The sequence below is a fragment of the Urtica dioica genome, chromosome 5 (genome assembly GCF_054948205.1).
Source record: "Urtica dioica subsp. dioica isolate 48M chromosome 5, U.dioica_male_clone48M_v1_H2, whole genome shotgun sequence".
In the NCBI taxonomy this organism is placed as follows: Eukaryota; Viridiplantae; Streptophyta; class Magnoliopsida; order Rosales; family Urticaceae; genus Urtica; species Urtica dioica.
The window spans coordinates 37,940,753-37,963,305 of NC_142760.1; the positions used below are offsets into that span (position 1 = coordinate 37,940,753).

At 36.3% G+C, this 22,553-nt stretch overlaps 4 protein-coding genes across 5 annotated transcripts; all 4 read left to right on the forward strand.

Annotated features, from left to right (window-relative positions):
• Nucleotides 1-8,432: 8,432 nt before the first annotated feature.
• Nucleotides 8,433-10,904, forward strand: LOC149398298 (uncharacterized). Its single transcript, XM_089615763.1, has 5 exons — nt 8,433-8,743; nt 9,058-9,230; nt 9,888-10,464; nt 10,584-10,733; nt 10,819-10,904. The coding sequence occupies exons 2-4, from the start codon at nt 9,144-9,146 to the stop codon at nt 10,595-10,597; spliced, it is 678 nt and encodes a 225-aa protein (XP_089471889.1). The 5' UTR covers nt 8,433-8,743; nt 9,058-9,143; the 3' UTR covers nt 10,598-10,733; nt 10,819-10,904.
• A 146-nt stretch (nt 10,905-11,050) lies between these two features.
• On the forward strand, nt 11,051-16,092 carry LOC149398299 (lysine-specific demethylase JMJ29-like). Of its 2 annotated transcripts, XM_089615761.1 has the most exons (14): nt 11,051-11,321; nt 11,636-11,824; nt 11,910-12,009; nt 12,097-12,238; nt 12,319-12,382; nt 12,471-13,098; nt 13,394-13,720; nt 14,364-14,555; nt 14,653-14,808; nt 15,054-15,126; nt 15,215-15,300; nt 15,451-15,570; nt 15,639-15,706; nt 15,776-16,092. In XM_089615761.1, exons 1-14 carry the CDS (start codon nt 11,182-11,184, stop codon nt 15,846-15,848), a joined length of 2,358 nt encoding a protein of 785 aa, XP_089471887.1. In that variant the 5' UTR covers nt 11,051-11,181; the 3' UTR covers nt 15,849-16,092. The 2 variants fall into 2 exon arrangements, with proteins under 2 accessions (XP_089471887.1, XP_089471886.1); XM_089615760.1 differs by having other exon boundaries at nt 11,910-12,238.
• A 159-nt stretch (nt 16,093-16,251) lies between these two features.
• LOC149398300 (putative ubiquitin-like-specific protease 2B) lies at nt 16,252-19,889 on the forward strand. Its single transcript, XM_089615762.1, has 8 exons — nt 16,252-16,939; nt 17,263-17,463; nt 17,536-17,591; nt 17,674-17,767; nt 17,920-18,010; nt 18,267-18,386; nt 18,665-19,024; nt 19,339-19,889. The coding sequence occupies exons 1-7, from the start codon at nt 16,881-16,883 to the stop codon at nt 18,875-18,877; spliced, it is 834 nt and encodes a 277-aa protein (XP_089471888.1). The 5' UTR covers nt 16,252-16,880; the 3' UTR covers nt 18,878-19,024; nt 19,339-19,889.
• A 1,535-nt stretch (nt 19,890-21,424) lies between these two features.
• On the forward strand, nt 21,425-22,242 carry LOC149398301 (lysine-specific demethylase JMJ26-like). The gene is made up of 5 exons (XM_089615764.1): nt 21,425-21,487; nt 21,576-21,661; nt 21,812-21,931; nt 22,000-22,067; nt 22,136-22,242. Exons 1-5 carry the CDS (start codon nt 21,442-21,444, stop codon nt 22,206-22,208), a joined length of 393 nt encoding a protein of 130 aa, XP_089471890.1. The 5' UTR covers nt 21,425-21,441; the 3' UTR covers nt 22,209-22,242.
• The last annotated feature ends 311 nt before the right edge of the window (nt 22,243-22,553 follow it).

Sequence of the window (22,553 nt, forward strand, 5' to 3'; positions counted from 1 at the left end):
CATGTGTGGAACATCATTAAGAATTTTGAAAAATTTCAAGACGGAGCCTCAAGTGCCAGACAAACATCTCGAGGTTCGTGTTCTTTTTCGGAGTCCGAACAACAAACTCCTGAGTCTGTTAGACAACCATCTCCTTCTGAGCGACCGATTGGAGTGAAAAAAGCCAAACTAAAAATGAAAACGGATGACAAAGTAGCGTCTTCCATCAGCAAGCTTGATGAAGGAAATAAACTACTTCTTGAGCAGCTGAAGAAGACAAGTGATATGAGGGAACGCCTCTTGGAAAGTATAGATAAGGTTAATAATTTGAAAACAATAAAAGAAGAAAATAAAATAATGAAAATGGATTTAAATAGAGTATCAGATCCTCATGTTCGTGCATTTTGGGAAGCTGAACAAGCCAATGTTTTACAAAAGAGAGCCGAACAACAACAATCTCAAACACCACTTCCTAATTCCGATTCATATTCGCAATATTTCACCGGTCTTGGAGGATCCGACGCTAATCTCCCCGAGTATTAGTTTATGTATTCTAATTTTATTTTCAATTTTATTTTGTTGTATTGTGTTTTTTTTATGTCTTTTTTTTAGTTTTGCATTTCGATGCGTTGTAATGTTATTTTGTTTCGGTATTAATGTCATTTTTGTTTTTCCCAAACTTCAAATGTCAATGTTGTATTTTAAAATATTGTGGTCTTTTAAAATATTTAATATATATAAATAATTTTTGAGATAAATATGAAATACTTTTATAAAACAATGATAATTGAGTAAATAACAAAATTTGTAAGGACTAAATAACAAGTGAAAAGTGTTTCTAGCGTGATGAATAGTATAGCACCATATATAGCGCAAAACAATTATGAAAATGAGTTCACGCTATATTGGCGTTGTATATAGCGGTCGGTTGGAGTGAATGAGAACACCAAATCTTATTTATAGCGCTCGGGTGGAGTTGCTCTTATTGTTGCTTGGTGGAGTAGATAGACATCGTAGTGCTTGCTATTAAGTAGAGACAGAGCTCAACAACGCAACAGTGTTGAATTATTTGTGTTCGTTGGAGAACTTGGAGTGTAGAAATTTCACGATTGCTTGTGGTTTTGGGTTTGTTGTTCTTTCTTTTTCTTGTACCATTTTTTGTTTGGCAGTTTTGGATCATGTGTACGAGACTGTAAAAAAGAAAGTTCGTTGCTTCGTTATTATTGTGAACAATAAATGCACGAAGAAGGAAGGTAAGGTATAGATCATCAAACATGCAAAGAAGTTTTTCCTATTGTTTTCCTATTGATTAATATGGCATCTATATTCTATGCAAAATTCGGAATTATGTAATATAAATAGAAATAATTGAATGAAAAATTGTACGTCCAGAAGTTTTAATGCTTTGAAATTATTGCATAATAACGTTATTATCAAGTTTATCAAATATATTTTATCAATATATACCACTAACTAGTAAATTTATAAAGATTGAATATGACCTTAAATGATTTATTAGAATTTTTATTTTGCCTCATGAGCGTTACCAAGTTATTATTTATGTAACTTGTTACTGACATTAGAGGTGAATATAAGTTGCCCTCTCTCTCTCTCTGAAAAAATTAAGACGCTTTCAATTTTCGGTGTCGTCGCTTTTTTTGAGATACGGAGACTCCGGTGGTCTCGACCACTGGAAGACTCTCGATTTAGGGGAAAATATTTTTTCTCTATATTTTCTTCTTCATGTTTTGCATTTCCTTTGAATTATATTTTAATAATCCAGACTTATTAGATCTGTCTTTTGTACCGCCCGATCTTTAATCGGAGAGGTAATGAATATTTTTTCAGATCTGAATCTCAGATCTAAGATATGATTTTCTTTGAGCGTGGATCTCAGTCGGACAAGACTCCTAACACCGCAATCTGCAACAAGCGAAGATCGGCGTTTCTTCTCGTGATTCATGTAGTAATATGATAATGACTGATTATCCGCATAGATGGTAATCCACATGTTATTTTGTTGTATTGTACATTTTTGTTAGCGGTCCAGTTTTTAACTTCTTGTAGAATTTTTTGAATTTCTTTTGCACTATTCTTGTAAGGTAAGCGTTTGACTTTTATCACTATTTTCATGTGAGAAGCCCTTTATAAAAAAAATGAACACCAGTTAAGAATATAAATACATAAAATTATTTATATACCTATAATTAATGAGTTGTGGAGATAATAATCATGTAAAGTAAATAAATACCTAGAATAATTATCTAATCATTGAGAAAATACTCTTTAGATAGAAAAATCTTCTTATATGCAAATTTTATTCTTATTAAAAGTTGAATATGATTCGAACTTGAACCTCTTCAGTATCAGACATTGTCCACTAGAAAAACAAACACATAAAAACATGGAAGAAACGTAGAGAATAGGAAGAAATTAAAATGTATATGATCGAAAATAAGAGGTATTGTAAACAGTAAACACTTAATCTATAAAATATATATATATATATATATATATATATATATATATATATCTATATATAATTGTAAACACTTCACTTCTCCTAGGCAAGAAAAGTTACATTTTAAAAAAGTTACCTTAATGATAACGAATTCCACCACGAAATTGTAAGTTCCAGACTTCCAGTTGAATAAAAATGAAAAAAAAAAAAGTTACTCAATGATAAATGGCCTGTTTGGTTGTTAACTCAAGTAGTTTTTAGTTTTTGTTTTCAGTTTTTAATAATTGTTTTGGAAAACACTTTTGTAATTGCTTTCAAAAAGCTGTTTGGCATAACTTTTTCTCTCTCGCTCTGCTCATTGTCTTAACATAAAAAATAAAATAAAATTAAAAAATTAAAAAATAAGAAGTTTTTTAAAAAATGGGCCAAAAGTGTAAATATTTAGGGGTAAAAATGTAAATTGTTTTTAAAAATGGGCCAAAAGTGTAAATATTTAGGGGTAAAAATGTAAAGTTTTTTTAAAAATGAGCCAAATGCACGATTTTATTGATTTATTTTGCGTTAGTGTTATTGATTTTCTTGATTTTTTAGAATATTTGTCTCTGAATAAAGAGAACGTTGGTGGTTTTGACTCTGAATATTTCTTGTTGATTTTGTCTCTGACTCTCTATTTCTCTGTATTTGTCTCTGGATAGATGTCTACATTGTAGACATCTATGTCTACATTGTTGACATTGATCTCAACATTGTTGACATCGATGTCAACAATTTATGAGATTTATTGGGTAAGTGTTATTGATTTTCTAACATTGTTGTAATATTTGTCTCTGAATAAACGTTGGTGGTTTGGTCTCTGAATATTTGTTGGTGATTTTGTCTATGAATTCTCTGTGTGTTGTATGAAATTTGTCTCTGAATTTTGTCTATGAATTTTCAAGGCGAACGTGTTCGCTACGTGAGGCACGGAGCCTGAGGGTGTGTTGGATAAAGAAAACAAAGTGGGAACTTGACGTCTGGCGGTGTAGTTCGCCGCGATCTTACTTCTCTTTAGCTTTGTTTTCACAACTGTTTCTTCTCCCAAAGACGTATGAATTCATTCAACAGAAAACGCCGATCAGTCACGATTGATGTCATACTTCTTACAGCACAATCAGATCTATGGAGCCCGTCAACCAATTGATGTTCTCCCTTGGTGATAGTGCACAACAAATATCAGTTGCTCAATATTTCTGGGAGAAGTACCAGATTCAGTTGAAGTATGCTAGTTGGCTGCCCTCCAAGCTGGAAGCTCAACAAAGCCAGCCTCTATTCCGATAGAGATCTGTACAATTGCTAAGGGGCAGCGTTACACGAAAAGATTGAACGAGATGCAAGTTCGTAATATGCTCAAAGCAACTTGCCAACGCCCCCATGAGAGGGAAAAGAGCATAACCAACATGGCCAATGCTAGTCGCAAGATCGAAGGAAAAGTTGTTGAGCAATTTGGAATGCAAGTCCATAATGCAATGGCCACAACCTCCCTCACTCTCTCAAACTGCTCTCTAAAACCATCTCTATCTCTCTCTCTACATTCTCTGTAATCCAAACACAACCGAACACAATGTCTCGTCGCGGCGGCGGTCGAGGATTCGTCCCTCGCCAGGACTAGCCGGCTCCGACGGCCCCTCGCGGCGGCCCCAGCGCCATGCGTGGTCGCGGTCGCGGCGCTCCGGCTCAGGGATCAAGTCCCGCGCCTGCTCCGGCCGCTCGAGCCTCTCCTGCTCCGGCACCGGCCGCAAGATCTGAAGCGGCAGCTGCGCCACCAGCAGCGAGAGCCGCTCCGGCTCAGACGTTGGCATCGCCGGTGGAGGAAAGAAAAGTACACCCGAAGCAGCCTACGGGTAAATTACTTTTCCATTATCTTGTTAGTGGAAGGTTTATTAAGCAACCTACGGGTCCCGTGGTTTTTCACTCTCGTCTTGAGGGTTTTCCACGCTAAAAATATGTGTGTTAATTGTTGTTGATTATTTGCTTTACTTTGTGATTGGCTTGATTGGTTTGCCTTATTGAATTTATTTTTGCACAAGAAGGTCAGGGAAAATCATATTCTGCACTTTTCAGGTGATTGTTCCCAACAAAGTGGTATCAGAGCTACGGCTGGAACCGTGTGCACCGTGCAACCATTGAACGGCTCCAACTACAACGTGTGGAAAGGAAAGATGGAGGACTTGCTCTATGTGAAGGATTACTATTTGCCCGTGTTTGCGAAAGAGAAGCCGGAGGGTAAAACTGATGATGAGTGGACACTGTGTCACCGACAGGTTGGTGGCTATATCCGGCAGTGGGTAGATGATAACGTCCTCAACCACATCAGTGAAGAGAAAGATGCGAGTTCTTTGCCACGATTTCCTTTGGGGCCCCATGTCTACAGATTATGTTTTTCCAGACGAAAGTCTCGACGTGGATGTCCTTTATGTTTACGAAGGCTTCGGCTTCCACCCATTTTGAGAAGTAGTCCGTGAGTACGAGCAAGAATCTCCTTCCTCCCCGTTCCTGGTGGGAATGGTCCCACGATGTTCATTGATCACTTCATGAAAGGGTATGGTGACGAGATTGAAGATAGTTCTTATTGCTTCCACTCCGCATACTAGCGAGAACCGTGTTTCTCCGGTCACCGTTCTTGAGGTCGTCCTGTATCCCCAAAGGACTCCGGGCAGTTCGTCTGCCCATCCTCCCTTCTTGCCTTCGAGTCTTTTTTCTAACGACGCTATTATTGTTTTGTTCGTGGCTTCGGCTTGCCCATTACCTTGCGGGTACCTTGGAGTCGATTTGCTAAGTCTAATTTTCCATCCTTCGCAGAATTTCTCGAATCGAGCGGAAATGAATTGTGATCCATTGTCTGCCACGATTTTCTTTGGGGCCCCGTGTCTACAGATTATGTTTTTCCAGACGAAAACCTCGATGTGGGTGTTCTTTATGTTTACAAGGCTTCGGCTTCAACCCATTTTGAGAAGTAGTCCATGAGTACGAGCAGGAATCTCCTTCCTCCCGTTCCTGGTGGGAATGGTCCCACGATGTCCATTCACCACTTCATGAAAGGGTATGGTGACGAGATTGAGGATAGTTCTTCTGCGGGTTGGTGTATCGTGTTCTCATGTCGTTGGCACTTGTCAATATGGGTGGATTGACATTCATATTACGAGATTGAGCCCAATACTTGACGAGATTTGAGAATTTATTGACATTCATGTCAATATATTGACATTCAAGTCAATATATTGACAAATATGTCAATAAAATGGAGCAAACCATATTTCACATTCAAACTGGTGGCATTAACATGTCAATATATTTAAAAGGATGTCAATAAAATAAATCTCAGAGCTGTTGGAGTTCTTGTGGATGTTGATTTCTCGAAACTACCTTAAAAAATTGCAGCCCACGAAATCGTGGAGATGTTTATCCGTGTACCTTCAAACAATGCAGACCAAGGGCTTTAAGTGAGTGTCACCAGTTTGAATGTGAAATATAGGTTGCTCCATTTTGTTACATATTTGTCAATATATTGGCATCTTTGTCAATTTATTGACATGAATACGCCGTCATGTCCGACTGCCTCCTTGGTCGTCCTCCGATCTCAATTACCAGCGAGTCATTTGACATATTAGCACTTTCAAAATACCTTGATCTTAAGACCAAATGACTTACAATCATGGAAGACTTGGTGATTACAGACAAGTCCAGGAATTGACCAAAACAAGACTTCCGGAATAGAGCGATTTGTCGAGGTGTCATGCCTGTCGAGGATAACGAAACCATTCAGGTTTCCATGAAAGTTGAAAGGATATCCCTCTTTTATATCCTCTTATTGTATATGGCGAATGAAACCCTACTCGTGGACTCCGACGCGGCGTTGCATGTGCCTCAATCGGTGTGTTTTTTGTGGGTGTGGTCATATAATCGTGTTTCGAACGCTTTTTAGGGTTTGAGGGTTTCTTAGTTGAGGTACCAGATTTCTTCTTCATTTTGGCGAAGGATAGACTAAGCAGAGAAATAGAAGAAATAGGTCGCCGATAAGCCCTTGTTTCGACGAAGGAATGTCGTTTTTTTTTTTCCGGAGAATATGTGTCGCCGGAGAAGAGAGAGAGTGAAGGAAAGAGAAGAAACGAAATTTAGAATAGGGAAAGACGTAAATGAAGAGATAGAGAAAGAGAGGTGAGAGTATAAAGTGAGGAAGTTAAGTAAATTGGGCAGTTAATTAACTGTCCTAATTCGAAATTAAGGAATGTTAAAAATGTCTTTGCAAGTGTTGAAAGTGAGGGTAAAAAGATGAAAAAAAAAATTATCTCTGCTGACGAGGTCCTATTTTAGACTTAAAAAAAAACACAAAGTAGGAAAAAATCAATTTTTTAGTCCTAAAATAAGAAAAATCACAATTAACAAATGATTTTAAATTGGAAAATAGGTTTTGTTATTTTCTCCTCCAAGCCCAAATTCTAAAATAAATTTATTGGCCCAATATAGCACAAACTCAGCCTACTAGCGTACCTCTCTCTCTCTCAAATGATGGACTCTCCGATGTCTCCCGCGCAATTCGCCCAAATCACCCAAAAAAAAAAACGTGGAACAGTGCAAGGCCAGAGGATTGACTGTAAAAATTAGTTAGTGTGTTCTTCGGCGAAGTAATTCTTTAACTTCTACTTTTAATATCGATGTACTTGTATTGATTAATAATAATTTCCGGTCCCCTTTTTGTGAAATCCTGGGTCCGCTACTGATTACAACCATCGATTTCTTTCCCTCATGTACGAAAATGCCGATTCGGAAAAACAAGAGAACAACGCCGGTGGTCAAGAAATCCTAACTCCGGGAAAAGCCGATAATGGAGAAGACGAAGTCGTCGGCTCCAAAGAGGGAAGGAAAACGAGCCAAACGTGAAGAAGAACCATCGTCAAGCTCCGATAATCATGTAATTTGCGTCGCTTTTTGCTTGATAGATTATTTGTGTATGAGCAGTAATGAACAATTAGATTAGTGATTAGGAGCCGGCCTTAGGGTACTTAAGGCCCAAATTTTTGTGTGGAAATAAGCCTCAAATTTTAGGAAAAAAGGCCTCAAATTTTTTGAAAAATAAGCTATTATGCCTAATTTTTTTTAATATTTTTAAAAAGCCCTAATTTTTTTACTCTTGCTCAAGGCCACATATTAAGCTTTGGACCGGCCCTGGACGGAGCTAGAGTCTAAACTTAAGGGGGGCTAAAGTGAATATTTTTTCTGGGGGTTAATTTGTAAATTTTCAGGGTAAAAAGTGTAAAAAAAGAATATTGAGGGGGCTTAAGCCCCTGCTGGGCCTTAACTAGATCCATCCCTATGTGGTATTCTGGTTGAAACGTGCTGAATTATATAACCAACTTAAATTTTTATTTTTGCAAAATAATCAACGCTTCATACATCACTCTTGAATGCTCCATTGCCGTGTTGTTCTTACTTTTTCGTTTGTGGTTCACCCTTAGAAACAACACTGAAAAACTGGTTTTATGATCCAGTTTAGAGAAATCAATTAACTTAGTTAAGTTAATTAATTTACTTAAAAAAATGGTCAGACCAAAGTAAATTAATTAACCTAATTAAGTTAATTAATTAACCTACACAATTGACTATTTTTTTAATAAAATAAAATTTGGGCTAGATGTCTAATAAGTTGTATAGAATGGGCTAGTGACAACAAATTTCGCTTTTTTTAATCTACTAAATAATGTTTAATAACTTAAAAAGCATTACAAGAACTCAATTATTAGTTAATTTACACCTTTATCTTTCTACCTATCACGATACAATTAGTTATTATGATGTTATAAATATTTTTTACAAATATATATAATCTTATAATTTTTTTGTTATATTTATACTAAATTCAAATATTTACCGTGCCACACGGTCAATACTAGTATGTATTAAAATATGGTGAGTTTTACATCTTTTTTACTGTGTTGACATCTGTCAATGTATTGACACCATTGCTTACACTTTTTCAGCCCACATCCGGAAAAAAAAAATTAAATAAATAAATAAATTTACCTATATACCCATCATCTAAAAAGAAGAAAAAAAAAACAAAACTCAATTCAAATTGGCTATTCTCTCTTCTTCCCTGCACGCGAACCATCAAACCCGCGCAAACCAAACCCTCTCTCCGCTGTTCTTCTCCCCCAATCTCCAGCTCTCTGCGAAGAAAAAAAAAACAGCCCCTCTCTCTCTCCAAACGGGTCTCTGTCTTCTCTCGCCCTGGTTTCGTCGTCTCCAAACACTGATTTTGTGAAGCAGGTTGTAATTGGAAATCTGATGCTGATTGTATTATGCAACTGTAATGTTTAGTGATTGTTGATTCAATTGATTTAATCTGATAGTTGTTTAGTGCTTAAGAGTGTTTTGAACACAGCACTTATCATTCTAAACCCTTATCAATTTTTGTTTTCTGCACTTTTCCTCTTTCTCTGTTTCGATTTGGTTTGATTTTTTTTCTTATGCTATATAACCAACACATCAATACTTTTATCCTGCAATAGAAGAGTAAGAAATGGTTAATTTTGAATCAGTGAGTTTTTTCATTATTGACTTTTTTCGCCGATCCATTATAGAAGCGGTCAAGTAGTTATCTTCCCTTCCCGTCAGCCATCGTCACCTCTCTGTGGTCAAGAAATCCTAACTCCAGGAAAAGCCGATAATGGAGAAGACGAAGTCGTCGGCTCCAAAGAGGGAAAGAAAACGAGCCAAACGTGAAGAAGAACCATCGTCAAGCTCCGATAATCATGTAATTTGCGTCGCTTTTTGCTTGATAGATTATTTGTGTATGAGCAGTAATGAACAATTAGATTAGTGATTAGGAGCCGGCCTTAGGGTACTTAAGGCCCAAATTTTTGTGTGGAAATAAGACTAAAATAAGCCTCAAATTTTAGGAAAAAAAGGCCTCAATTTTTTTGAAAAATAAGCTATTATGCCTAATTTTTTTTTAATATTTTTAAAAAGCCCTAATTTTTTTACTCTTGCTCAAGGCCACATATTAAGCTTTGGACCGGCCCTGGACGGAGCTAGAGTCTAAACTTAAGGGGGGCTAAAGTGAATATTTTTTCTGGGGGTTAATTTGTAAATTTTCAGGGTAAAAAGTGTAAAAAAAGAATATTGAGGGGGCTTAAGCCCCTGCTGGGCCTTAACTAGATCCATCCCTATGTGGTATTCTGGTTGAAACGTGCTGAATTATGTTTTGTATGAACTGTTTTAGAAAGGTAGTCTCTGGTTGTTTTGTGAATGTTGTTTAGAGAAACATGACGATAGATTCTTTTTAATAAAAGTATATTGACCTGTTTGGCATTTCATGAGATCCATTTTATAAAATCTTCAAATATTATTGACATGTTTACAGTTAATGACAGTTTTGAATATTTGAATTGCTGGTTTTATTTTTATGTAGGCTTGGTCTCGAGATCTATCAGATGAGATGATCAGTGATTTGTTCAGCTTCTTTGGGAATCTCGACAAGTTCGAGAAATCAACGGATATGACCCCCGAAGAAAAAAAGCTTTTCGAAGCTACATGCTTCGGACATTTTCTACGAATGCCGAAAGTCACCCGGTCCTCGAATATCATCCATAGTATCATGGTTAGGTGTGGTCGCTATGGCAAAGACTCTTCCGACATACTTTTTTTTGAGCTTGGAGGCCAACCACGACCCTTTACAAGACAACACTTGGCTGACATCGTGGGTTTGCGCATTGCAGAAAACTACAAAGAGTTCAACTATGACGGCCCTGAAGAGAAGGATGGGCTTTACAAGAAATATATCTTGCCTGTGAAAGAGAAAAACAGGGGACATATAACCTCTTTGGTCTTGGAAAGAAAGAAGTGGCCAGTGGAGAAGAGGGTGAAGTGTTTACTCCTCCATTTCTTGTACGACGTCCTTCTCGCTGATAGCCCAAAAAAATCAATCACGAACATGGCGTTCATTAAAATGGTCGATAACCCCGACGAGTTTAACAACCATCCGTGGGGTAATGTTGTTTGGGATTTCCTAAAGGAACGGATCCATTACTATGTGATGAAGCGGAAGTTTTACAATAGGATGAAACCCACGAAGATTAACATTGGTGCCTTCATTGTGGCGCTTCAGATTTGGGCATATGAGTGTATGCCCATGTTCAGCGAGTTGAAATTATGCACAAAAATTTCAAACACAGCAACCCCGTTGATGCTTCGGTGGGAAGCTAATTCTAAAATCTCTGTGGTCACAGTCAACAAAATACCCTTCAACAGCACCAACGTAACTTCAACTTTCGCTTATATTAAATTTTCATGATGTTCTGGACATATAAGAAAATGAGGTTGATGCAGTTGTAAATCTGCAGTTGGTTTTCAATCCAATCGGATCTGAAGTCGCAAAGCCGTCGAGAGTAGTCAAGAACATCAAGACATCGGAATTGCAAAAAATAAAGGTGAATCATCACACAAAAATACTGTATTTCGTAACAACTATGTCAGGAGTTATGAGTTAATTTTATTTGCACGTAAATACTTTCAGGATCGGGTGAAGGCAGTCGAAACTTGCTATATCAAAATCCGAAATGACTTTGTTTCCCTTCGAGAGTTCGTACTGTCCACATTCAATGATTTTGAATTTCAAACAAGTCTTCGAGAAGATGTCGGCATGAATTTTGTTTCTGTAAGTGGGCAGAAGAAAACAGAAGAAGAAAAGAAGAAAACAGAAGAAGATGGGAGTGGACAGCAAAGAAGATGGGAGTGGAGAAGAAGGCTATCCACTGTCGGACCCAAAGGAAGCGGTTTCGAAGGAGGACGTCAAAGTCATGCATGACTGGCTAAACCTTGGCCTTAAAACTGGCCACAAAAAATTGTAAGTGTAACTGAGTACTTATATATTTGACTTAGATATGTTATATATAATCACATATTTGGTATTTAACTCCTTTTTTTTTTAAAGAAACAACGGGACTTTATTATTACTTTAAAACGGCATAGCCGAGTATTTGGTATTTAACTCCTTTATATCAGGGATCTGATTACTAACTACAATCAGATCCCTGGTATTTAACTCCTTTATATCAGGGATCTGATTGTAGTTAGTATAGTTCTTTAATCTAGTCTGATTGTTAGTCAGTTATGGATAGGCTTATTCTATAAAATGCTCCTTTCTCTGTACTAATTTAGGGATCGTGACTCGGAGAGTAGACTTGTTACATACAAGAGAAAGAAGAGAATAGATTCAATGGAAGTTAGTAAGTCTTCGGAGAAAGTAGATAATCTGTGCCATCAATGTCAACACAACGATAAAGGCCGATTTGTGTTGTGTCAGAAGTGCAAGAGAAAGAGATTTTGTCAACATTGTATCAACAGCTGGCAAGTGAATAATTAATGAGTTGAAATTGATATCTGGAATTGCTCAACGCATGTATTAGCATTGACAAGCATTTCATAATTTCAGGTACCCTGGAACATCAAAGGACTACAATACCGAGGCTTGTCCCGTATGCCGTGGAAATTGTAACTGCGAAACGTGCCTGCAATTAAAGACACACCCAATGGCTAGATTCTCTTTTAATACTATGCATATCTTAAATGACTGTGTTTGTCAAATAGCTATAATGATACTGATGTTTCTATTACTGCAGTTTGAAAACAAGCTTGAAGTTGAGTATTCCGAAGAGGCTCAGACTGAGCATTCGCGTTACTTGATTCAAACCCTTCTTCCGTTCCTGGAAAATTTAAAAACTGAACAGGAAACCGAGAGGGAGTTTGAAGCCACGAGAAAAGGTGAAAAAAAATTAATGACTTGTGCTTCTTGCACAACCTTTGCATTGTAGTTCTTATAACCAGTGTATTTCTGTGGTCAGGGTTGCGTCCGGTGGATCTAAATATACAAAAATCATCTTGCTCCCCAGATGAGCGGGTTTACTGGTAGGCCAACCTGAAGAACAATGATTTCCTTCCTTAGATTGTTTATTTTTTGGGATTGGATTTCTGAAATACAATTCCCTTTTCGCAGCAACAATTGCAGTACATCTATTTTTGATTTCCACAGAAGCTGCGCTAGATGTTCATATGAACTTTGCCTCAGTTGTTGCCGCGAAATTCGGGAAGGAAATCTTCGAGGTGGCAGTGTAATGCAATTTGATAATCGGGGCACAAAGCGTTCCAGGGCTAGTCGCAACCAAATTTCAAAAGCAATGTCTAAGTGGAAGGCAAGAGAAGATGGAAGTATTCCTTGCCCTCAAACGGACAGAAAGGGTTGTGGCTGTGGACATTTAGAGCTTATGTCCATTTTAGGACATAGTTTTGTTTTGGACTTATTCAACAAGGCTGACAAACTAGATGGTCAGAGAGAGAGAGTGCCTGAAACTCCTACACATCAATGTCCGTGCGCTGCAATGGTCAGAGAAGGTTCCAATGTCGGTTATCTGTATTGTCCAGTGATCAATAAAATCGTAGGCGATGAGGATTTGAAGCATTTCCGATGGCATTTGAAAAGAGGTGAGCCGGTAATTGTCAGTAACGTCCTTGATACCACGGTGGGCTTGAGCTGGGAGCCATTAGTGATGTGCCGTGCGATGGCTCATACCAAAGAAAAAAGGCATGATACTGTCACAGCCATTGACTGCTTGAAGGGGTGTGAGGTTTGTTCTTTTTCTCAACATTCCTGATAAACCCGTAATATGCATTCCAATTTTTTATTTACATGTTTCCTTGAAGACTGTGTTCATTTACGGCACACGGTACTGAAAGTCTCCTTAGTTTTATTTTCGGGCTAGTCATCTTTCTCTAGCAAAAGATTGGATTTGAATTCCACCATATTATTGTTGTGGATTTATTTGAACTGGGAACTTTATTATTGTAGTTGGAGTGTTACGCTGATAGAGCTGTTTTAGTTTCAATTTTATATTTTTCTCACTGTCTGGTGTTGAAATGCAGACCGAGATGAACATCCACCAATTTTTCAATGGATACCTAGGCCAGTTTGATGGAGAAAATCTGCCTCTGATGCTCAAACTGAAAGATTGGTCTACTTCTACTGCATTTGACGAGGTCCTTCCTCGTCACAATGCCGAGTTTATCTCCTGCCTACCATTCAAAGAATATACACATCCCACAAGAGGCTTTCTTAACTTGGCTGCCAAGTTGCCTATAAACTCATTGCAAGCAGACATGGGTCCCAAGGCATATATCGCCTACGGTTTTCAGGAGGAGCTTGGACGTGCAGACTCTGTGACCAAGCTGCATTGTGACATGTCTGATGCAGTAAGTTTGACTAATCAACTATCAGTAACACAAAAAATATAATACCATAAAATCAGATATAAGATGGCGGAATTGTTTTCTTTATTATTGAAACTGGAATTTATAGAGTACGAGGATGAGAACTAAATCCCACAAACGTAGCTAACAGTACCAACAGCTAATAGATAATATATAATATACCTATTTAATAAATACTGATATTCAGGAACTAATATCTCTGAAAGCTTATGGAAATATTGTTATGCTGTTAGAACATACGGCATTCAAATTTCACCTCCTTCAAGCTTTTCTTTAATGAAATGACAATCGATTTCCACATGTTTCGTCCGGTCATGCTGCACCGGATTATGGGCAATGCTGATGGTGGGTTTGTTGTCACAAAAGAGTTTCATAGGTTTGTCCACCTCAACCCTCAGAACCTTCTTAGCCATATGGCTTCGCGCACTCCATGTGCTATAGCTCGATCTTCATCAAGATTTTTATTCTTAAACAAAGCTGGAAATAAATGTTAACCAAAACTAGGGTGACCAAGTCGAAAATGCCACAACATTATTTCATCTCCTAAAGATAAGAAACTAGAACATACCATTTGCTTGAAATCGGAAAGGCATAAACGTAATGCAATATATCAATCATATTTCAGGTCAATGTTCTGACACACGTCGCTAAAGTGACCTTTACATCTGAACACCTTGGTGCTTTGGAAAAACTGAGAGTGAAGCCCTATGAGCAAGATCAAATCAAATTGTTCGGGAACAATTTAGTTCTTCATAAGGATGATAGTGACAACGAGCCCCGTGTTAGGTCTTCGAGTGCGGCTTCAGGCGAAGAACAGGTTAGTTCTGTTCTGGATAAAAGTGCTGTTGATTGTAACAAATTATTATCTGGATCTCCTTAGTTGTAATATAATTATATCATTTTTGCTTTTGGAGGATGAAAAAAGTCAAGTTGAAGAACAAATTCAAGATAAGCCCGAGGGTGGTGCTTTGTGGGACATTTTCCGGAGAGAGGATTCCCTCCAGTTACAAGAGTATCTGAAAAAGTATTGTCGGGAGTTGAGTCACATGAATGGGCGCCCAGTGGAACATGTATTTTCAGACTCTCTATTTGTGTTAAAATTTTTGTTTTTTACAATTTAATTCACTTTAAATTGGATCATGTGGCTTCCTTTTGAATATTTCAAATATTGAGTCAAATTATTTCCAGCAACCTAGTATAATAGCCAATGGATTGCGGAATAAAGCCAAAAGTCTGCAGAATTACTGTTATACCATTTGTCTTTAGTGTATCCAAGTGATATATATGTTTTTATTTTTATTTTTTATGTATGTAGGTTAGTCATGCAATTCATGACAATACAATGTATCTGAATTCCAAACACAAGAAGAAGCTTAAGGAAGAATACGGTTAGCGAAGCATTTATCTCTGAATGAGCTGTTATAAATACTATTTGTCAGCTTTAACACCAGTCAAAATGATATTTTTTTAATGCAGGAATCATTCCATGGACATTTGTTCAAAAGCTCGGAGATGCTGTCTTCTTACCCGCAGGGTGTCCTCATCAAGTCCGCAATATAAAGGTACACTACAATGTTCTCTAATTGATGGTTCGTATATTGCTGAGCTTATAGATTAATTTCAAATCCATTTTTGCCAAACTGAGTTATGTATGTGGTTATCTTCTCTTACTATCATTTATTTGTATATTTTTTATTTTTGTTTTCGAGCAGTCTTGCATAAAGGTTGCAATGGAGTTTGTCGCACCCGAAAATGTGGGTGTATGCATTCAGTTGACTGAAGAATTCCGAAAACTTCCTCCAGATCATAGAGCCAGCGAGGACAAATTGGAGGTATTTCTGTCTAATGCTGTAATACCATTTTCGATGCCATATATTCAGTCTTTATTGGATCGGAACAGGTGAAGAAGATGATCGTTTACGCTGTGAAGAATGCTGTGGACCTTATCAATCAAATTCCACCGAAAAGGTTTGTTGTAGTTTAGCCAGCTGTGAAGAATGATGTTGACATTCACCGTACTTGGTTTGAATTCGATAGGTCCCTGGTTTTGGAGCCACTTGCAGTAAGAAGAAGAGGAACCCGAACATCATCACAAACTCGGAAAATATAAGCTTTTAGTTTCAGAAATGGAAAATAAAAACATTTTAGCCTATTGTTTCTACTGTTTTGTCTGTCCACTCTTTGCCATCAGCCCCCTTTCGACCCCTCAAAGATGGAGAGTCAAATGTTGCAAGTCAGCGTTTTGACCGGTTTCGGTGCCACTGCACTCAAAAGATTCTGCGGGAAGAGCGTTGATGGCCAAAGGAAAACTCAACTAACCTATATTATATGATTTCAACACGTTCCTTTGGTTTCATTTGGTATTAAAATCTTGAGCTCAAATAATTGGTGAAACTCACATCGTTTGACTAGTCATTCCATATGCAAATTCTGGAATCACAATTTGCAATGACTTCAAGTCATGACTCTTAATAGAAAATAGAAAAAAGAGTAACTTATGTTTTCGTTACTTGAAGGCCCTCGGTTAATATAAAAATATGGTGTGTTTTTACTAAATTGTAACACTCATTTGTAGTTGAATTTAACATTTTAATTAAAAAGTAAGTTTTATTTTTTATAAGTGGGTTTGTAGTTGAATTTAACATTTTAATTAAAGAGTAACTTTTATTTTTTATAAGTGGGCCCACTAGGGTTTCCGGGCTGAGGCCCGAATAGAATCTTTGTCTCTTGTTGCTTTTAAATATTATTATTGTTTCAAGCATGTTGTATGGTCGTCTAAATTTGATGTTGTTGCATAACGACCATCAGTTATTATACTGATTTAAACTCTATTTCTTTTATCATAAGATATATGAGTTCTTCAGCATAGCTTGTATTTAGCATATAAGGGCTCATATGAAATTATTCTTGCATGTTGTCTCTGCGAAACTGGATCAAATAATTGAAGTTTATTTCGCAAATCATATAATGTACTTTATAGATCAATTCCTGTCTTTTTTATTTTATTTTTATTTTTTATATAGAGACTGCGCACTCCTTTTATGTTGACTTTGTCAGAGTGTATTTCAGTTCTGATAAGCCCTTTCAAGACGTTATCTATCCAGAAGGAGATCCTGATGCTGTTATCATCCACAAAGAAGACATGGAACTCCTGGAACCTGAAAGATTTATCAACGATACCATAATTGATTTTTATATCAAGTAAGTTTAAATTTGTTTATAATATGACTGCTCTTAGTTATTTCAAGTATCCAGTTCTAGTTATTAATTCACAGAAGGAAACTAGAGTTGCTAATTTTGTAGCTTAGAGCATTTCTTTAATAATATTATAAACGTGTGGGACTTGAAATTATGGGCATAGACTAAATAAGCTGAACTCATGGATACTTATAAAATTTATCAAATTATTGGCATTTCTGTAATAAGCTGAACTTATAAAATTATACCTAATCTGGAATGGTTGGAAGAAATTATAAATTTTTGGGAAATTTCCTAGGAAGCCTGATTACGAGCTCTTCTTGTAGATTTTTGGCCAGAAACTTTCAGTCAGACGAAAAGCACAAGTTTCATTTCTTCAATAGTTTTTTCTTTCGGAAGCTTGCGGATTTAGACAAAGATCGATCTGAAGCTTATGAAGGCAATGAAGCATATCAGCGTGTTCGTAAGTGGACAAGAAAAGTAGACCTTTTCAGAAAGGATTACATATTCATTCCAGTAAATTACAGGTAAGACTGGTTTCAGTGTTGTATTGCCTGAATTTTTTTACTATGCGATTAACCGATGCAACATGGTTACAGTTTTCACTGGAGTTTGCTTGTCATTTGCCATCCCGGTGAAGTGCCAAATTCAGTAGGTAAGAATAAATATTGATACACTGTTATTTTTTTTCTTGAATAATAGTTATCTCTCGGTCATTTTATGTTTCATTATCATAGATGAAGAATCTGAAAGTGTATCCAAGGTACCGTGCATATTGCACATGGATTCTATCCGAGGAAGTCACAAGGGCCTTAAGAATCTCATCCAGAGGTAGCTTTTGACATTTGCCTGATAACTAAGCTAAAGGATACTATGTTTTATATTTTTGCTTAAACTAACTATTTAGTTCTCAAGTAAGAAGCTGTTATTATAGCATTAGATGCTAATTGTGACCAATTTTTCTCATTGTGTCTGTAATGTAGTTATCTATGTGAAGAATGGAAAGAAAGGCATAATGATGCTGCAAATGATGCTTCATTAAAGTTCATTCTCATGAAATTTATCTCGCTCGAGGTATATATACCTCTAAGTACCACCAAGGAGATCGGCTTAATCACACCAAAATAATGTTTAATAACTTTTCCAAGTCATTGCCTTTTTTAATATTCTACGAAATTCTCAAAGCATCTCATAGTGTTTTCAGAATGTTTTTAACTAATTACCAAGAGGAGTGTTTAGAAGTTATCATCTTTTCCAACCATCATTACTCACTGTTTATGAAGAAGGCATTTCTTATTTACAGTTTCATTTTGTTTTTCATCTTCATTAGTTACCACAGCAGGAGAATTTCTTTGACTGTGGTGTATTCTTGCTCCATTATGTGGAGCGCTTTCTGGAAGAAGCCCCTCTTAACTTCTGCCCCTTCAATGTCACAAAGTCATCCAATTTTGTAAGTTTTCATATATTCCAATTTACATTTTCATATAGTTATTTATTTTTCAATAGTTCCCCGGTTAGGATTTTAAGAGTGGGAATCAGTACCCTGCAGTACTTCTCTTTTAATCATACTTTGTAGAACGTTGTTTATAAACTTTTACCATTCACACTATAACTGAATAATATTAATTTTTTTTTTTTTTTGGTTTTTACATTACTGCTTTTCAATTATAACATACTCTCTATGCGAATGACATTCGTAGAATAACTTACTAGTTCACGTATTTCCAGTTAAGCAGAAACTGGTTCCTGCCTAAGGAGGCTTCTCTCAAAAGACAAAAAATCAAGAAGTTAATATACAAGATCTTTGAAAATCGCTCTCGAAATATGCCAAAAGCTGATAGCATTGATCGAGATCCTTCTCCGGCACCCAGCGAGACATGTGATCAAGAAACTGAAGTAGTAGTTCTTGAACGGATAAACAGTCATGAAGTCAGAGAATAGTTGTCTGAGCCAAGAGGTGATTTGTGCTTTGGAAAATCGGGCTTGGTTTCATCGAATTTATCTGAACTAGGACCTTCTTCGAGCTCATATACTGGCGCGAATTACCAGCAATCACCGGCTCCTGGGCACGCCACATTACAGTTCAAGGTAAATTTTTTGTATTTATATTTGACAGCAAAAGACTTTTTTTTTTTTTTTTTTTTTTTTTGCATCGAGACTTCAATCAAGAACATGCTATTACTTTCTGGGTTATCTTCAAATATGATTATTGTTTTCTGTGAACTGGAGCCTCATTTATGGTATAAGCATCTACGCAGAACATTCTGTTCACGCTTACCATGACAAAGAGCTATTTCTCCGTGCATTGCTCTTCAACATTGAGCACTGTAAATCAAAACTCACTGAGCCTTTGAAAATGATTAGAAATGTACATTCCATTTACTGTCTTTGCTTGCAAACAGGAAGTTGATCGAAGACATCGATGAGAGAGTGTCCGAGACACCATTAGACGTCTATTCGTTTCTAGACTCGCCTTTACGCACAGAAGGGCAAGTTTCTGATTCTCTGTTAATTGTTGAAGATTCCGTTGAAGATCAAAGCACGGAGCAACACGAAGTCTCGGGCTATATCAGGAAATATGAGAAACGGCAACAAGAGATCAGGCAATTCGAAAAAGATAATGTTACTTGTGTTATAAGCAACCTAGACGAGGAACTTGCTGATTGTGTCGTGAAAGACTCTGATGGCGAGGATAGCGATAATGATGGCAGGAACGTTCAATGCTTTCTCTTTAGCAAGCGCGTTCTTAGAAAACGACCGTCTTAAGCGAAAACTGTAGAGAGTCATAAGTAGGTTTGTGAATAGAATTATGTAGGCATTCTGTTCTATGTATATAGTTCAGACAGTCTTTTCTGAGTACTGATTTAGGTACTAATTATATATTTGTTTGAAGGCAAAGAAAGTAATGAGATTAGAGTGGACTCTTAATTTGGGAAATGTTGTGTGCTTGGTATTTTGGACCAGAGTACGTCTGTTATTTATCAAGCGCGCTTTGCTTATGATAACATTTGAATGTTGGTTCTAAGTCGTTCGATTATATACAAGCATACTCATTATGTTTTTGTTATAAAACGATGACACTAAATTAATATGTAATGCAAAATTTAGAACAAAGATTTTACGCAAAGAGGAAGACCTGTACCACCTAGGCAGTTACCAGTTAGCGGCCGTAAGGGTTAATTTTCAATAAACAAGTAATTATTTAATTGTCATAAACAAACGCTATTAATGGAACTAGAGCGCATGGGATATGAATGATAATACATGATGTTCACACAAACTTTTGAACTAAATACGTTCAGTTTTGTAACGTTTGTTAGATAAAGATCGTGTGCAAGTTTGTTCTACCTTATTTATTTGTACGAGTGCAGCAAAGTTTTATCTTCCAATGAATCGATCTCTACAATATATAAGTTGTAGATATTTTTCTCATATATATATATATATATATATATATATATATATATATATATATATATATATATATGTTTAGATATGTTTTATTTTTTCAAATTATTTTTTTCTACTATGTACTTCGCTAACATTGTTGTGGCCGTTCTATGGACTGTTGCATGCAACTCTGTCATGGTCATAAAAGTGTGTGTTTTTTTTTTCTTATACACATTTTTTTAAAGTAAGCAATTCAAATTAAGTGTTTAGCAAAATAGTCAAGGTTTTATAAGTTAGTGCATTATAATTATTTATAGTGTCAAAATACTAATGTACCCTTAATATTTTGAGTGAACCCGTTTTTCTAATATTTCAAAATAATTAATTAGGTGTCCAAAATTTTAATCCGTTATTTTTTCTAATGCATTTTTTATATATAACAAATAGTTTCAATACTAATTCCATCGTCAAAACTAAGCAACAAATATAAATACAAAAAAATTATATTTATAAATACAAAAAGTCTCGGGAGTTTGATTTACATTACATCGAAGGCGCTGTTAGTGATCTCCGCCATCGAGAGCTGCTCGTGGTAGGCCTTCTCCGAGGATATGATCGGAGCATAGGATTATACATTTATATTTTTAGTTATATTTCAATTTCATAATTGGTGGTGTTTGCATAAAAATCTGCCCAAGCAATCTAAATTGTTGAAATACCATTATTGTTTGAAATTTAAATACAGTTAACCAGTTTAAATACTTTCTATTAATGATACATTTATATTATATTGACTTGAATGTCAATATATTGAGAATTTATATTATATTGAGAATTTATAATATATGAGAATTTATTGACAAATATGTCAAGAAATTGACATGAATGTCAATTTATTATATTGACATATGTCAATATGAATGTCAATTTATTGACATGAATGACAATTTAATGGCATATTTGCCAATATATTGACATGAATGTCAATTTATTGACATATTTGTCAATAAAATCTCAAATATTATAAATTCTCAATATATTGTCTATATATTTACAAGGATGTATTTTATTGATAGTTTAAAAGGATGTATTGTCATGCAATTCATGACAATACAATGTATCTGAATTCCAAACACAAGAAGAAGCTTAAGGAAGAATACGGTTAGCGAAGCATTTATCTCTGAATGAGATGTTATAAATACTATTTGTCAGCTTTAACACCAGTCAAAATGATATTTTTTTAATGCAGGAATCATTCCATGGACATTTGTTCAAAAGCTCGGAGATGCTGTCTTCTTACCCGCAGGGTGTCCTCATCAAGTCCGCAATATAAAGGTACACTACATTGTTCTCTAATTGATGGTTCGTATATTGCTGAGCTTATAGATTAATTTCAAATCCATTTTTGCCAAACTGAGTTATGTATGTGGTTATCTTCTCTTACTATCATTTATTTGTATATTTTTTATTTTTGTTTTCGAGCAGTCTTGCATAAAGGTTGCAATGGAGTTTGTCGCACCCGAAAATGTGGGTGTATGCATTCAGTTGACTGAAGAATTCCGAAAACTTCCTCCAGATCATAGAGCCAGCGAGGACAAATTGGAGGTATTTCTGTCTAATGCTGTAATACCATTTTCGATGCCATATATTCAGTCTTTATTGGATCGGAACAGGTGAAGAAGATGATCGTTTACGCTGTGAAGAATGCTGTGGACCTTATCAATCAAATTCCACCGAAAAGGTTTGTTTTAGTTTAGCCAGCTGTGAAGAATGATGTGACATTCACCGTACTTGGTTTGAATTCGATAGGTCCCTGGTTTTGGAGCCACTTGCAGTGAGAAGAAGAGGAACCCGAACATCATCACAAACTCGGAAAATATAAGCTTTTAGTTTCAGAAATGGAAATTAAAAACATTTTAGTTGTTTCTACTGTTTTGTCTGTCCACTCTTTACCATCAGCCCCCTTTCGACCCCTCAAAGATGGAGAGTCAAATGTTGCAAGTCAGCGTTTTGACCGGTTTCGGTGCCACTGCACTCAAAAGATTCTGCGGGAAGAGCGTTGATGGCCAAAGGAAAACTCAACTAACCTATATTATATGATTTCAACACGTTCCTTTGGTTTCATTTGGTATTAAAATCTTGAGCTCAAATAATTGGTGAAACTCACATCGTTTGACTAGTCATTCCATATGCAAATTCTGGAATCACAATTTGCAATGACTTCAAG

Bases quoted from the DNA above. Each gene is read 5' to 3' on its own strand.
- LOC149398298 (XM_089615763.1), top strand. From the start codon at position 9,144: ATGGAGAAGACGAAGTCGTCGGCTCCAAAGAGGGAAAGAAAACGAGCC. The intron at 9,231-9,887 runs GTAATTTGCGTC...ATTTTTATGTAG, and splicing joins CGTCAAGCTCCGATAATCAT to GCTTGGTCTCGAGATCTATC.
- LOC149398299 (XM_089615760.1), top strand. From the start codon at position 11,182: ATGGGAGTGGACAGCAAAGAAGATGGGAGTGGAGAAGAAGGCTATCCA. The intron at 14,809-15,053 runs GTATTTTCAGAC...TTATGTATGTAG, and splicing joins ATGGGCGCCCAGTGGAACAT to GTTAGTCATGCAATTCATGA. The intron at 15,571-15,638 runs GTATTTCTGTCT...GGATCGGAACAG, and splicing joins CCAGCGAGGACAAATTGGAG to GTGAAGAAGATGATCGTTTA.
- LOC149398300 (XM_089615762.1), top strand. From the start codon at position 16,881: ATGGAACTCCTGGAACCTGAAAGATTTATCAACGATACCATAATTGAT. The intron at 16,940-17,262 runs GTAAGTTTAAAT...CTCTTCTTGTAG, and splicing joins ATAATTGATTTTTATATCAA to ATTTTTGGCCAGAAACTTTC. The intron at 17,768-17,919 runs GTAGCTTTTGAC...TCTGTAATGTAG, and splicing joins CTTAAGAATCTCATCCAGAG to TTATCTATGTGAAGAATGGA.
- LOC149398301 (XM_089615764.1), top strand. From the start codon at position 21,442: ATGTATCTGAATTCCAAACACAAGAAGAAGCTTAAGGAAGAATACG. The intron at 21,488-21,575 runs GTTAGCGAAGCA...TTTTTAATGCAG, and splicing joins GAAGCTTAAGGAAGAATACG to GAATCATTCCATGGACATTT. The intron at 22,068-22,135 runs GTTTGTTTTAGT...TGAATTCGATAG, and splicing joins AATCAAATTCCACCGAAAAG to GTCCCTGGTTTTGGAGCCAC.